A 12,809-nucleotide genomic window follows, 5' to 3' on the forward strand; every position below is an offset into this window, starting at 1 on the left:
CAGGTACAGCTTATTCTCATGCTCAGGCCCGTCAGTATAACGGGATGAAGTATTGCATAGCCACACAACTGCAAAACAAGCCTGCTGTTTCAGGGCCAGACATTATAGGCCCATGTGTAGGGCTCTCTCTCTTGGGGTCACAAATCTCAGCTCTCATTTAAAAAGAAACAAAAACACAAACACAAAACAAAAACTGCTCCTAGCCCTTATGGCTGCAAACAGTCAGGTCATGTTTCCAAGGTGAACCAAGGCAGTAACACCTGCCTGACTTTGCAGACAACCTGAAATAATAGCTGACAAATGAGCTACGCCATTCATTTCAATGGATTTGTTAACAGTGAAAGCCACTGCTGGGCTGGGGGGAGGGGCCCTGCCATCATCACCAGAACAGGGACCCTCACTGCTGCCACCCCATCATCAGTTCTCATGGGGTGATGTCAGCAGAGCCCATCCCCCAAAGTTCTCTGCTCAGGGGAGTGGAGGCAGAGTCCTCACTGCTCTGGCAGCACCAGGTTCCCAGAAGACAGAGCAGTGATTTTCAGTTTTCCCAGAAAGGAGGGTGGTAGCCCTACATGACTCCAACCAGCTCACATGGGCAGCCCCTGCCAACACTGCTCCAATCAGGGCGAGGTCCCAATGCCAGGCTGAGGCTGTGCCAAGGACTCCAAGCTGCCTTAACCTGGCTCTGGGTTTGAGAGATTGACAGGACTAGGGGTTTATCTACATGGGATGTTTACCAGCAGAACTATACTGGTATAATTCTAGTGCCATAGTGGAATAAGAATGTCCACACAGGAAGTTATACTGAATACAGCAGTGTCATTATACCAGTACATTTCTAAAGTTAGACCAGACTTAATAGAGCAGGAGTGTGGCAGGCCATGGCTGAAGCATGTACCACGGTGCACTGGAGTCCATCATTGGAAATGTGGGGGTATTCAGCTCAGGAATGAGCTTGCACATTGACAGTTACACCTGCCTGTGGCCGGTGCTGCTAATCCCACTGCCCAAGAACTGGACACACATCAGGCTGTGTCCGAGTTTCAAGAGGAAAACTTGCAAAAAGTATAAACTCTCCCTCCCTCCCTCCCTCCACCCCAGCTTTTCTGTTTGTTCTGGGAGGTGCGGGGAGGAGGAAGAGAAAAGGGGGAAAACTGAAAGGTTCATTTTCTATCAAGGCTGCATGAGGCTTGGGGGAGGGAGAAGGTGGGCTTAAAAAGCTTTCCCTGAAGTTTCATTTGAGAAAAAAGTTAATTAAAAAAAAAAAAAAAGTCAAGCAGTTGTCAGCAGCCCTTCTTAGGTTCTGCCGAAGATCTGCCTGGTCAGTCCACTCACGCACATCAGCTTGGCACCCTCGCTAACTGATGTGTCTCTAGCCCTGAAAAGTGCTCTTAGCGAGGAAGGCCACACGGCTAATGGAAGTAGGAAAGCTCAGAGCACAACTTGTGTCATGGGTTCAATGTGCCTCCGTCAAGGCATCTGAACAGGGGACATGCCAAGAACATTACAATACATCTCCACACAGGTTTCCTGGGGAAATATGTTGTTACACAGGTTATTTATAGATTCCAGCCAGTGAGCTACACAACAGCACAGGAGCCAGAGTTCAACAGCCAAATCATCAGGAGCACCCTCATTGAGAGATTCTGCATCTCTGGTTAACTTGTGCCATTCCCATGGCTATGGCTGCACATCGGAGCTTTTGCTGTAGCACAGCAGAGTGAATTGCTGCACTCTCCATTGCTAGCCCCACACCACGGAAATGAGAAACCTGGAAGCTGGGGTTTGGAACTGTGTTCCCTGGAAACGGTACTGCCCTTGCTGAGAGGGGAAGAGGAAACCCTGCCTAGCCCCGGATTGCTCAGGGAGCTTGGAAAGGAAGTTAACTTACATGGTATAGAGGTGGGTTGCAGTCAACGTCTTCAGGATCTAAAAGAGAGAGATTCCATGTGACTGCCACACACAACAACCCCATTGCATCCTCCCGTTATCTGAGCACACGCACAACAGCCAGTGTGGGAAGCTAATCCAGCAGTCCCTAGTCTGCAGCATGTGTTCAGCCCGCCCCACGGGACAACAGCTTTCCTGTGCACTAACTCAGGAGCCCCACAACTAGGAAAAGGAGAGTGAAAACCCTTGCGCAGTGTGCCCCAGCATTTCATGCTACAAGATCTGAAGAATAAGAGGCCCCAGTTACGGCAATCTGAAAAGTAGATCCAAGATTTAGCAGTGATGGCAAAGTCGAGGCTCGGCGGCAGCTCACAGTAAAGGTGACTTTAGAGACCAGTGACTATATTTCCTGAAGTGAAGTGAACTGGAAGACCCCAAGTGTTCCCAAAGGGCTCATTTCCCCTCTATTTTCCAGCTGCAGAGATGGGTGGGAGAGGGCCTTGGTTTTTATGGGGAGCATGCCTGGTGGGCAGCAGATCTACATACCTCTAGGGGAGCTCTGAGACCAGAGCACTAAATTCACTCCCTTTCAAGTGCTGGAGGTAAAAGCTTAGCGGACACATTTCAGCTCAGCCATGCAGAGCACTAGCATGGCCAGGATAGGGAAGCAGTTGAATCATCACTTGCCACTAGATGGCAATAGCCATTTGCTGTTTCCATACGAAGTGCTCTGAGTCTGAAGTTTAAAGGTGCTCTGTGGGCTGTCTGAGCCCCGTGGGGCAAGAGACACAAAGGGTCAGATTGACAAAGGTAACTAGGCACCTAAAGATGCAGAGAGGTACCTAATAACATAAGAGCATCCAGAATGCGTCAGACCAATGGTTTCAGGGCCATTCACCAGCTATCCCAGTGTCCTAGAGCTGAAAGGTTTCAGATGCCAGCCCTAAATATTGAATACAGCCAGTTCTCTCCTCGTCACTACGGAGGGCTGGCATGGTGTCAGCAATGCTGCACCAGGTACTGTCCTCCCTGAAGAGGCTACCGGGAAGCTGACCTCTCTGCCACGAGCTGTATCCACCTTTCCGTCCCCCATGCCAGCAGAATGCTGCAGCTCAGTTGCAGGAGGTTATGACGAAGCATCTAGGCCAAGCTCGTACTCACATTCAACAAGGAACAAGAAGCAGAGGATTCCCATGACTGCAATGACGATCCCAGGCACGATGAAAGACAGGCCCCAGGCTGATGAAACCCACACTCCAGCGATCAGGGACCCCAGGATGTTCCCTACAGAGGTGTGGGAATTCCAGATGCCCATGATCAGACCTCTCCTGATGAAGGACAAGAGGGAAACCATTAGTACAGCATTTCTGCGGTGCTTGCCAGTTATGACCATTTATTGGGATAGACTCTAGTGGATATGAGACTCTTCCCTGCAAGCCCCCAATGTCCCGCCATTTCTTCCACGCCCAGGCCCTATACCCCAGCAGCTAAGAAAGGGGTTCTCAGCTCAGCTGATGGGGACAAATGTATGAGCAGGGACCAGGGCACACTCTCTCCTCTTCCAATCAGCAATGCCAATTTGGGGGGGGAAAGCAGAGGGGATTTGGCCAGTGGGTGTGAACATGGCAGGGTCCAGTAAGAATTACCCTGCACCAAAGACTGGGCCAACCTAACCTGAGAGGGGACCTGAGAAAGCCGGTGCTGTATATCCTCCTCTCTAGGAGGAAGGGCCCACAAATTTGGGAACTGAGCCTTGCTCATGTTTTTCCAAGGTAAGGGCATGCATTAGTGATGTGACTGTGTGCAGCCTCTACTATTGCTTGAAACGGATGATAATGGGCCAGTAGTTCGTAACCAGCAATTTCACTCTGGGTAGCACCATTCCTATATACCGTGAGGGCCCAAACACATCAGAGCTTAGCAACAGAGATACAGTTAACAAAGTAGAATCAAGGAAAAGCCAAAACTAGGGGGCAGGAGCAAGCCAGAAGAGACAGTCACAGCTAAGGTCTTTCAGCTGTAAAATCAGAGAGAGGCAAAGGTCCACGAAGGCAGCTACAGGTGGCAGTATCAGCAAAGGAGAAGCATGAACAATGGTGTGACTGTGAAGCAACATAAAAGAGGCCCATGAGCAGATGAGAGCTGGGCTGCTTTGAGTCCATGGAGTTTTAAAAACAAGGAGGGTTACCTCAGAACTGGCTCCCACACAAATGAGAAAGTGTTTAAGGATGGGCTCCTTTTCTGGATGCGCAGAAGGGGATGTTACATTTTGCAGCGGCTGGAATCTGGCATGTTAAGGAAGGGAGCTGCAGCAGTCAAGGAAGAGGAAATGAAGGCCTGGATGAGGACTGCAGCAGAGGGACTCCTGGCAGCAGCGAACACAAGCAAGGGGGAGGATATGCAGATTTATAGCCACAGAAACAGGGAAGGAGGAAAATTCTCCAAATCCAAAGTTATGGCCAGTGAGGACAAGTGTGGGACTGGCACCCTGGGGAGTGATGGCAGAGACAGGCTCCTGTGTGACCAATTTGCAGGGTGTGTGCTCATCACCCCATCTGACCATGACAAAGGGCCCAGCAGGTGCAACACATATGATCACTAGTTGCTGACATATAAAATAAGGTGGCAATGGCTTATCAAGACATTGCCGGGAAAACAAACATTCTTCTCAGCACTGATGACTTACTAAGACAGGCCCTCAGTGCTGGAACAAGTCAGGAATCTCTGCCCCAAAGCACTGACTGGCAGCTATGCGGAGTGGAAGGAACATAGGGAGACATGCAGTGTGCACAGAGCTTACATTGGCAAATGGCTCAGGGTAGCTGCCTCTTTAATGGTGCTACAATCCTCGCTGGGAAGCCACAGCATTTTAGGGTCTCCCTTGCCACGCAAGAAAGCTGTATTGTAGGACCTTGTGCGAGTTTCAGGCCAGGCCTTGACAGTGCCAGCATGACCATAAACCAAAGTTAGTCCAGAGGTTTCTGTGCCGGGTGTCGTTTCCTGCCACTGCCAGGGTGTCAATCAGGCACTTCCTCGGGGGATGGGATTAAATAACAAACACTTGAGAGAAGCCACAACAAAAAGACTGAGAGATTAAGAAACTGACTCACTTCCCCTTTCCGAACCAGTTCCCAACGCACGTCACCACAGATGGCCAGCCAGTTGTCTGCACCAAACCGTTGCAGATCTAGTGGGGAGAGAGCAGATGTGTCAAGAAGACATGCAATAGAGTCACAATGTCAGACTGTGCTGTCTCCTATCCCCGCCACTGGAAAGTTTAGTCCTCCACTAGATTCATAGATACTAAGGTCAGAAGGGACCATTCTGATCAACTAGTCTGACCTCCTGCACAACGCAGGCCACAGAATCTCACTCACCCACTCCTGCGATAAACCTCTCACCTATGTCTGAGCTATTGAAGTCCTCAAATCGTGGTTTAAAGACTTCAAGGAGCAGAAAATTCTCCCTCAAGTGACCCCGTGCCCCAGGCCACAGAAGAAGGCTAAAAACCTTCAGGGCCTCTTCCAATCTGCCCTGGAGGAAAATTCCGTCCTGACCCCAAATATGGCGATCAGCTAAACCCTGAGCATATGGGCAAGATTCACCAGCCAGATACTACAGAAAATTCTTTCCTGGGTAACTCAGATCCCATCCATCTAATATCCCATCTCAGGGGATTAGGCCTATTTACCCTGAATATTTAAAGATCAATTACTTACCAAAATCACATTATCCCATCATATCATCTCCTCCATAAACTTATTGAGTAGAATCTTAAAGCCAGATAGATCTTTTGCCCCCACTGCTTCCCTTGGAAGGCTATTCCAAAACTTCACTCCTCTAATGGTTAGAAACCTTCATCTAATTTCAAGTCTAAACTTCCTGGTGGCCAGTTTATACCCATTTGTTCTTGTGTCCACATTGGTACTGAGCTTAAATAATTCCTCTCCCTCTCCTGTATTTATCCCTCTGATATATTTATAGAGAGCAATCATATCTCCCCTCAACCTTCTTTTAGTTAGGCTAAACAAGCCAAGCTCCTTAAGTCTCCTTTCATAAGACAAGTTTTCCATTGCTCGGATCATCCTAGTAGCCCTTCTCTGTACCTGCTCCAGTTTGAATTCATCCTTTTTAAACATGGGAGACCAGAACTGCACACAGTATTCCAGGTGAGGTCTCACTAGTGCCTTGTATAACGGTACTAAAACCTCCTTATCCCTATTGGAAATGCCTCTTCTGATGCATCCTAAAACCGCATTAGCTTTTTTCACAGCCATATCACATTGGCAGCTCATAGTCATCCTATGATCAACCAATACTCCAAGGTCCTTCTCCTCTTCCATTACTTCTAATTGATGCGTCCCCAACTTATAACTAAAATTCTTGTTATTAATCCCTAAATGCATAACCTTACACTTCTCACTATTAAATTTCATCCTATTACTATTACTCCAGTTTACAAGGTCATCCAGATCCTCCTGTATAATATCCCGATCCTTCTCTGAATTGCCAATACCTCCCAGCTTTGTATCATCTGCAAACTTTATTAGCACACTCCCACTGTTTGTGCCGAGGTCAGTAATAAAAAAATTAAATAAGATTGGCCCCAAAACAGATCCCTGAGGAACTCCACTGGTAACCTCCCTCCAGCCTGACAGTTCACCTTTCAGTAGGACCCATTGTAGTCTCCCCTTTAACCAATTCCTTATCCACCTTTTGATGTTCATATTGATCCCCATCTTTTCCAATTTAACTAATAATTCCCCATGTGGCACGGTATCAAACACCTTACTGAAATCTAGGTAAATTAGATCCACTGCGTTTCCTTTGTCTAAAAAATCTGTTACTTTCTCAAAGAAGGAGATCAGGTTGGTTTGGCATGGTCTACCTTTTGTAAAACTACGTTGTATTTTGTCCCATCTACCATTGACTTCAATGTCCTTAACTAATTTCTCCTTCAAAATTTTTTCCAGGACCTTGCATACTACAGATGTCAAACTAACTGGCCTATAGTTACCCGGATCACTTTTTTTTTTCCTTTCTTAAAAATAGGAACTATATTAGCAAATGTCCAATCATTCGGTACAACTCCTGAGTTTACAGATTCATTGAAAATTCTTGCTAATGGGTTTGCAATATCAGGTGCCAATTCCTTTAATATTCTTGGATGAAGATTATCTGGGCCCCCCGATTTAATCCCATTAAGCTGTTCGAGTTTCACTTCTACCTCAGATATGGTAATATCTGCCTCCATATCCTCATTCGCATTTGTCATGCTACCATTATCCCTAAGATCCTCTTTAGCCTTATTAAAGACTGAGGCAAAGTATTTGTTTCGATATTGGGCCATGCCTAGATTATCCTTAACTTCCACTCCATCCTCAGTGTTTAGCAGCCCTACTTCTTTCTTAGTTTTCTTCTTATTTACATGGCTATAGAACCTTTTACTATTGGTTTTAATTCCCTTTGCAAGATCCAACTCTACTTGACTTTTAGCCTGTCTCACTTTATCCCTACATGTTCTGACCTCAATAAGGTAGCTTTCCTTGCTGATCCCTCCCATCTTCCACTCCCTGGATGCTTTCTGCTTCTTCTTAATCACCTCTCTAAGATGCTTGCTCATCCAGCTTGGTCTACAACTCCTGCCTATGAATTTTTTCCCCTTTCTTGGGATACAGACTTCTGATAGCTTCTGCAGCTTTGATTTAAAGTAATCCCAGGCCTCCTCTACCTTTAGATCCATAAATTCTTCAGTCCAATCCACTTCCCTAACTAATTTCCTTAATTTTTTAAAGACAGCCCTTTTGAAATCAAAAACCCTAGTTGCAGATTTATTTTTGTTAATCCTTCTGTTCAGTTTGAACTGAATGAGCTCATGATCACTTAAACCAAGATTATCCCCTACAATCATTTCTTCTGGGAGGTCCTCACTACTCAGCAAAATCAAATCTAAAATGGCATCCCCTCTAGTCGGTTCAGCAACTACTTGATGAAGGAATTCATCAGCTATCGCATCTTGGAAAATCTGAGCCGTATTATTAGTACTAGCACTGGTCCTCCAGTCTATATCTGGGAAGTTAAAGTCTCCCATGATCACGCAGTTTCCATTAGTATTTACTTGATTAAAAACATTAAAAAGGGCTCTATCCATATCCAAATTAGATCCCAGTGGTCTATAGCACACCCCAAGCACTATTGTAGGAGAAGCTTTACTAGTTATCTTCCCCAATGTAATTTTTGCCCACACGGACTCTGTCTTATCCATTTCATCGCTTCTTATTTTTTTACATTCTACCTCATCATTGATATACAATGCTACTCCACCACCTTTACCTTTGTTTCTGTCTTTCCTAAAGAGCACATACCCTTCAATACCTGTAGTCCAGTCATGACTACTATTCCACCATGTTTCTGTTATCCCTATAATATCTGGTTTCACTTCCTGCACCAGTAGCTCTAGTTTCTGCATTTTGTTACCTAGGCTCCTCGCATTGGTGTACAAACATCTTAATTTTTGCTGTTTGGCCTCGCTCACATTTTGTACCCTATTAGGCACAGTCATTCTACAGCCAGTGTAACCTATTAGATTAGTATCCACACCGCCCTCGCTCCTTACATACATTCTCCTACTCACGGCTGTATCCTTTCTTACTTCGTCTTCTTCCCTCTCAATGCTAAAATCTGGCGTGGAGATTACCTGGACATCTCCCAACCATCTCCCGCAAATTCCTAGTTTAAAGCTCTCTATCAGTTGTGCCAGCCTCCATCCTAGAAGTCTATTTCCTTCCCTACTCAGATGAAGTCCATCCCGAGAGAACTGTCCTCTGTCCGTGAATGCCTCCCAGTGGCCATACATCCCAAAGCCCTCCTTATAGCACCACTGCCTAAGCTATCTGTTGACAGTCATAATCTTATCACACCTTTGTTGCCCTTCTCTAGGAACAGGCAGGATTCCACTAAAGATCACCTGAACCTCAATTTCCTTAAGCGTCTTCCCCAGCCTAGCATAGTCTCCCTTAATACTTTCCAGCGAGAATCTAGCTGTATCATTTGTTCCCACATGAAGGATAATTAGGGGATTCTTTCCCGCTCCTTTTAGGATCCTTTTCAACCTCAGGTCTACATCCCGTATCTTAGCATCTGGAAGACAGCACACCCTTCTATTCTCTGGATCAGCTCTAGTTACAGGCCTGTCTATTCTTCTCAATAAAGAGTCCCCGATCACATAGACCTGCCTTTTCCTGGTGACAGTGCTATTCTCCAGTCTCTCCCCTGTTCCCTCTGGCTGCAAGTTCTTTCCATTCCTATTTTCCCTTATAATCCTCTTCAACCCATCCTGTATCCTCCTGGGGCTCATATTTGGTGTAGTCTCCCTTGGACTCTTCCCCTTTTCCTATAGGACTAGCTTCTCTTCTCTTCTTCCTTGCCCTGCCACCTTCAGTGACTACCTGCTGAGCCACTTCTTCATTTTCCAACTCTGCAAACCTGTTCCTAAGCTCTATTTCTCCTTCACTAGCCCATCTTTTCCTCTGCCTGGTTCTTTTAGTCACATGCTTCCACTGACCACTTTCCTCACCCAGTCTCCCCTCAAAATTCCCCAGTCCTGCTTCCATCCGTGAGTCTGAGCTTTTCCCTTCAGATACCTCATATCTTTGCTCCATCATCTGCTCAAACCCCTTCCTAAACTCAACCAGACTTTCCACCTGCATCTCCAAACCTCGGATCTTTTCCTCCATCAGCTCTATCAGACCGCATTTCATGCAGAAAAAACTCTTACCGGTTCCCCCCTCCAGGATCATGTACATACCACAGCTTCCACATCCAGTCATCCTCATTGTGTTTTCCACTACATGAATCACTCCCACTGCTGCCTCCGTATCTGTCATCGCCTTCCCACCTAAAGCCTGTTAATCTGGGAAACACAAAACCACACCAAAAGACCATCCCCCCAGCAAAAACAAACCCCAAACAAGCACCACAATACAAACTCCCACTCAAACTCCTCTGTTTACTAGCTCCTGTGCCACTGCCTGACTATCTTTATAGGACCCCTAGTCAGAGAAGCCCCGCCCCCTAATCAGGCCTCAGCTTCTCTCCCAGCACAAAGCTCCTACAAGCCTCTACACACACAAATACTACAAATACAAAACCACCTCTAGGACAGAGGTGTTCTCATTAGCCCATCACACATATTCACCACCCTAATCAGTGCCTTACACTCTGACCACGCTCAGGCCATTCACTCCAGCCAGCCTCCCCACCCCAAAGGAGAAGCTCTGTCTGAAGCATCTCAAGACAACCCTACCTGACCATTTCTTCTGGATTTCAGGGTTGCCACTGGTTACCGAGGTAAATGCAGAGCTAACTCAGTACAGGAGCAGGGTGGCAAACTGAGCAGTTTGAAATCATACCTCAGTACCAGGCAATTCTGGCGAAATATAGGGAAGAAAGATATTCCTCTCCCTGCAAGGGGGAAAGGAAGTCATTCTAGAGCCAAAGGTGAGACTCATCAGTGCAGATGCTGTCTAGTAGACAGTCTCCCATCCAAAGCAGAGCCTACGTCCTATGGAGGTACTGGTGCCATACTGCCCAAGTATCCTTGCACCTCCTGAGGAAAGGCAGTGCATTTTCCATGGCCAACTAGTCCAATTTCTCCAAAACCCTGGCTGCTCAGGGAGTCAAGTATGCAGTTGTTCTGAAGGGCTGGTGCCCAAGTTAAAGGCATGCCAGTCCCACCCTCACCATGCAGTATTAGGGAAGGCCAATGAGTAGTGCAGGTACACTTTCACCCCAATCAGTAAAGGGAACTATGCAGGGCAGGTTTTAGAAGCGCTACAAAGGACATTCATCGAGCTATCATAGGAAGTAGGCCTCCATCTGGATGGAGCTGCAGGCATTCACTGCAGAGGGACACGACATCCACTAGCTCGTGTTGTCTCCACAGATCTCTGCTCTTAGTGGAAGAGGCTGTTTCCTTCACTAAAGGGAAGCACTGCAGTGCTCTTTGGAAAACACCAGTCCCTGATGCCAAATTGGACAGGCCAAAACCAGACACCTGAAGTTCAGATCCCAAGTACGTATTTTTGACTCCTAAACAAAGTGGCTGATTTTCAAACATGCTGAGCACCCAACAGCCCCCTAGTAATTCGGCACTTCTGACAAGTCAGGACATTTATTCCAGAACCTAAATACAGACTGGGCAGATTAACTTTAGGTTCCTGCTTTTGAAAATTGTGGCCTTAATCCTCAGAACCCCTTACCCCATGCAGTAGGCTGGAGGTGTGCAGAAGCAGGGAGTTTGTCACTTGCCCAAGGTCATGCAGTGAGTCAATGAGAGAGCTGGGATTAGAACTCTTAATCCCTGACTCCAAACTCAGCCCAATATCGCCTCCCTTGTGCCCAGGGAGGACTGCTCCAGTATGACTGGGATGCTGAAAGCACCCACCCCTTTCAGTGAGTAGTTGGTATGTTTTCCCTGCTGGGCCATTTTATATGTATCAGGAATGTAAGCTACTGATGTACCCCACCTGGAAGCTGGGAATCCCTGCAGTGCCTAGCAATGCTTTCTCGGGTGTTCAGGGATATTTCTGTCTGAATGTCATTCCAGGAGCTGAACTTTCAAATTATTTTGCCTTATTTCAATACCACAGCATTTTCCAACTGCCCCCATCACCTAGGGAATGAGGAGAGCCTTGGATCTAAGGCACGAGATTACTAAGAAGATTCTCAGTCTGCCACTAACTCGCTGTGTAACCTTGGACAAGTCACTTTTCTCTGTGCCCTCGTTTTCCATTTGTAAAATGGGGTTAATAAACCTGACCCACTTCACAGGGAGGCTGTGAGGCTAAACTTGTTAAAGTGTAGAAGGTTCATCAAGTCATGCTCAGCGTTCCAATCACTCCTGTAAATAAAGCCAGAACCACCCTGAGACATGAAAATAGGTGTATGAAAGCACTGGGAGTAGGAGATGGGGGGGAAGGAAAGCATCTCTGCACTTAGAAGGAGGCATGTGTTTGAAGCACAAGATCCTGACTCATGACACAGCCCGTCTGCCCCAGCTTAAAACATCCACTTAGGAAGCACTGATATGTCAAAACACAAAAATGTTAGCAGTACACAAACAAGGCCTTTAACCCAAGCAGCTGCCCTCTGGATTCCAAAGCTGCAATTAAGGTCTGCACTGCTGGTTGGTAGTTCATCCTTTAATAGGTAGTAATCACCAGGGTCCCACCAATAGCCAGCTCATTGTGAAATGCTTCCCTGGCATTGCTTGGGAGAACAGAAACTCTGCCAGCAGTAGCAGCTTTGTGGAAATCTGAGCAGCTTCACCGCAGCCCTGGAAGTCAAGGTTTCTCTATTGTTAGGAATGGTGCCTCAATCTGCAGCTGGGATATATTTGAGAGTCAAGTTTTGCTGCACTCCACATCAAAGTGGTAGGTCTGATGGCATATTTCTTATCAGAGAAACTGGAGCAGGGAACTGGAACAGGAACCTGCAATTACAGGTTCAGGAAACACGGCTGTTGCCAGTAGATTACATTTCATCAGCACTCGTGCCAATTGCCTCTGGTACAGGCTGTCTGGTGAAGCAGAGATTTGCAGTTCTGCATCTGGGACATCAGTGTTCGGAAATATCCATATTTCCTGCTACTTGCTCTCCACTGGCAATGGATAGAGCCAGTGGGTCAGGGAGATTTCCCTACACTCCTGTAATGTGGCACATCTAGGGAACTTTTACGGGTTGTTTTCTGTTAATAGGGCCCCTCGTTTCCTGTTCCTACCTGAGCAGGAATGAGAGTACTTGGCACAGAGCGGTCTGGGGTGTGCACCATCTGACCCCAGATTAAGTGCCTGAGATAGCAACATTCTTCTGAACAGAGTTATTTAGCTTTTGGTTTCTTCCAGTGGTTCATAGGAAGA

General features: G+C 46.8%; 1 protein-coding gene across 4 annotated transcripts in view; it reads right to left on the reverse strand.

Moving 5' to 3' along the window:
* The window catches only part of SLC37A2 (solute carrier family 37 member 2), a 62,368-nt gene that overhangs the window by 17,459 nt on the left and 32,100 nt on the right, over positions 1–12,809 (reverse strand). For all 4 annotated transcript variants that reach the window (XM_038380821.2, XM_038380822.2, XM_043500986.1 and 1 more), the window contains 3 exons: positions 5,001–5,077; positions 3,052–3,218; positions 1,892–1,929 (listed from right to left, as the gene is read on the reverse strand). In XM_038380821.2, coding sequence (XP_038236749.1) covers positions 1,892–1,929; positions 3,052–3,218; positions 5,001–5,077 — 282 coding nt within the window. The remainder of the gene's footprint in view (positions 1–1,891; positions 1,930–3,051; positions 3,219–5,000; positions 5,078–12,809) is intronic.

This window comes from Dermochelys coriacea, chromosome 22, assembly GCF_009764565.3.
Source record: "Dermochelys coriacea isolate rDerCor1 chromosome 22, rDerCor1.pri.v4, whole genome shotgun sequence".
In the NCBI taxonomy this organism is placed as follows: domain Eukaryota; kingdom Metazoa; phylum Chordata; order Testudines; family Dermochelyidae; genus Dermochelys; species Dermochelys coriacea.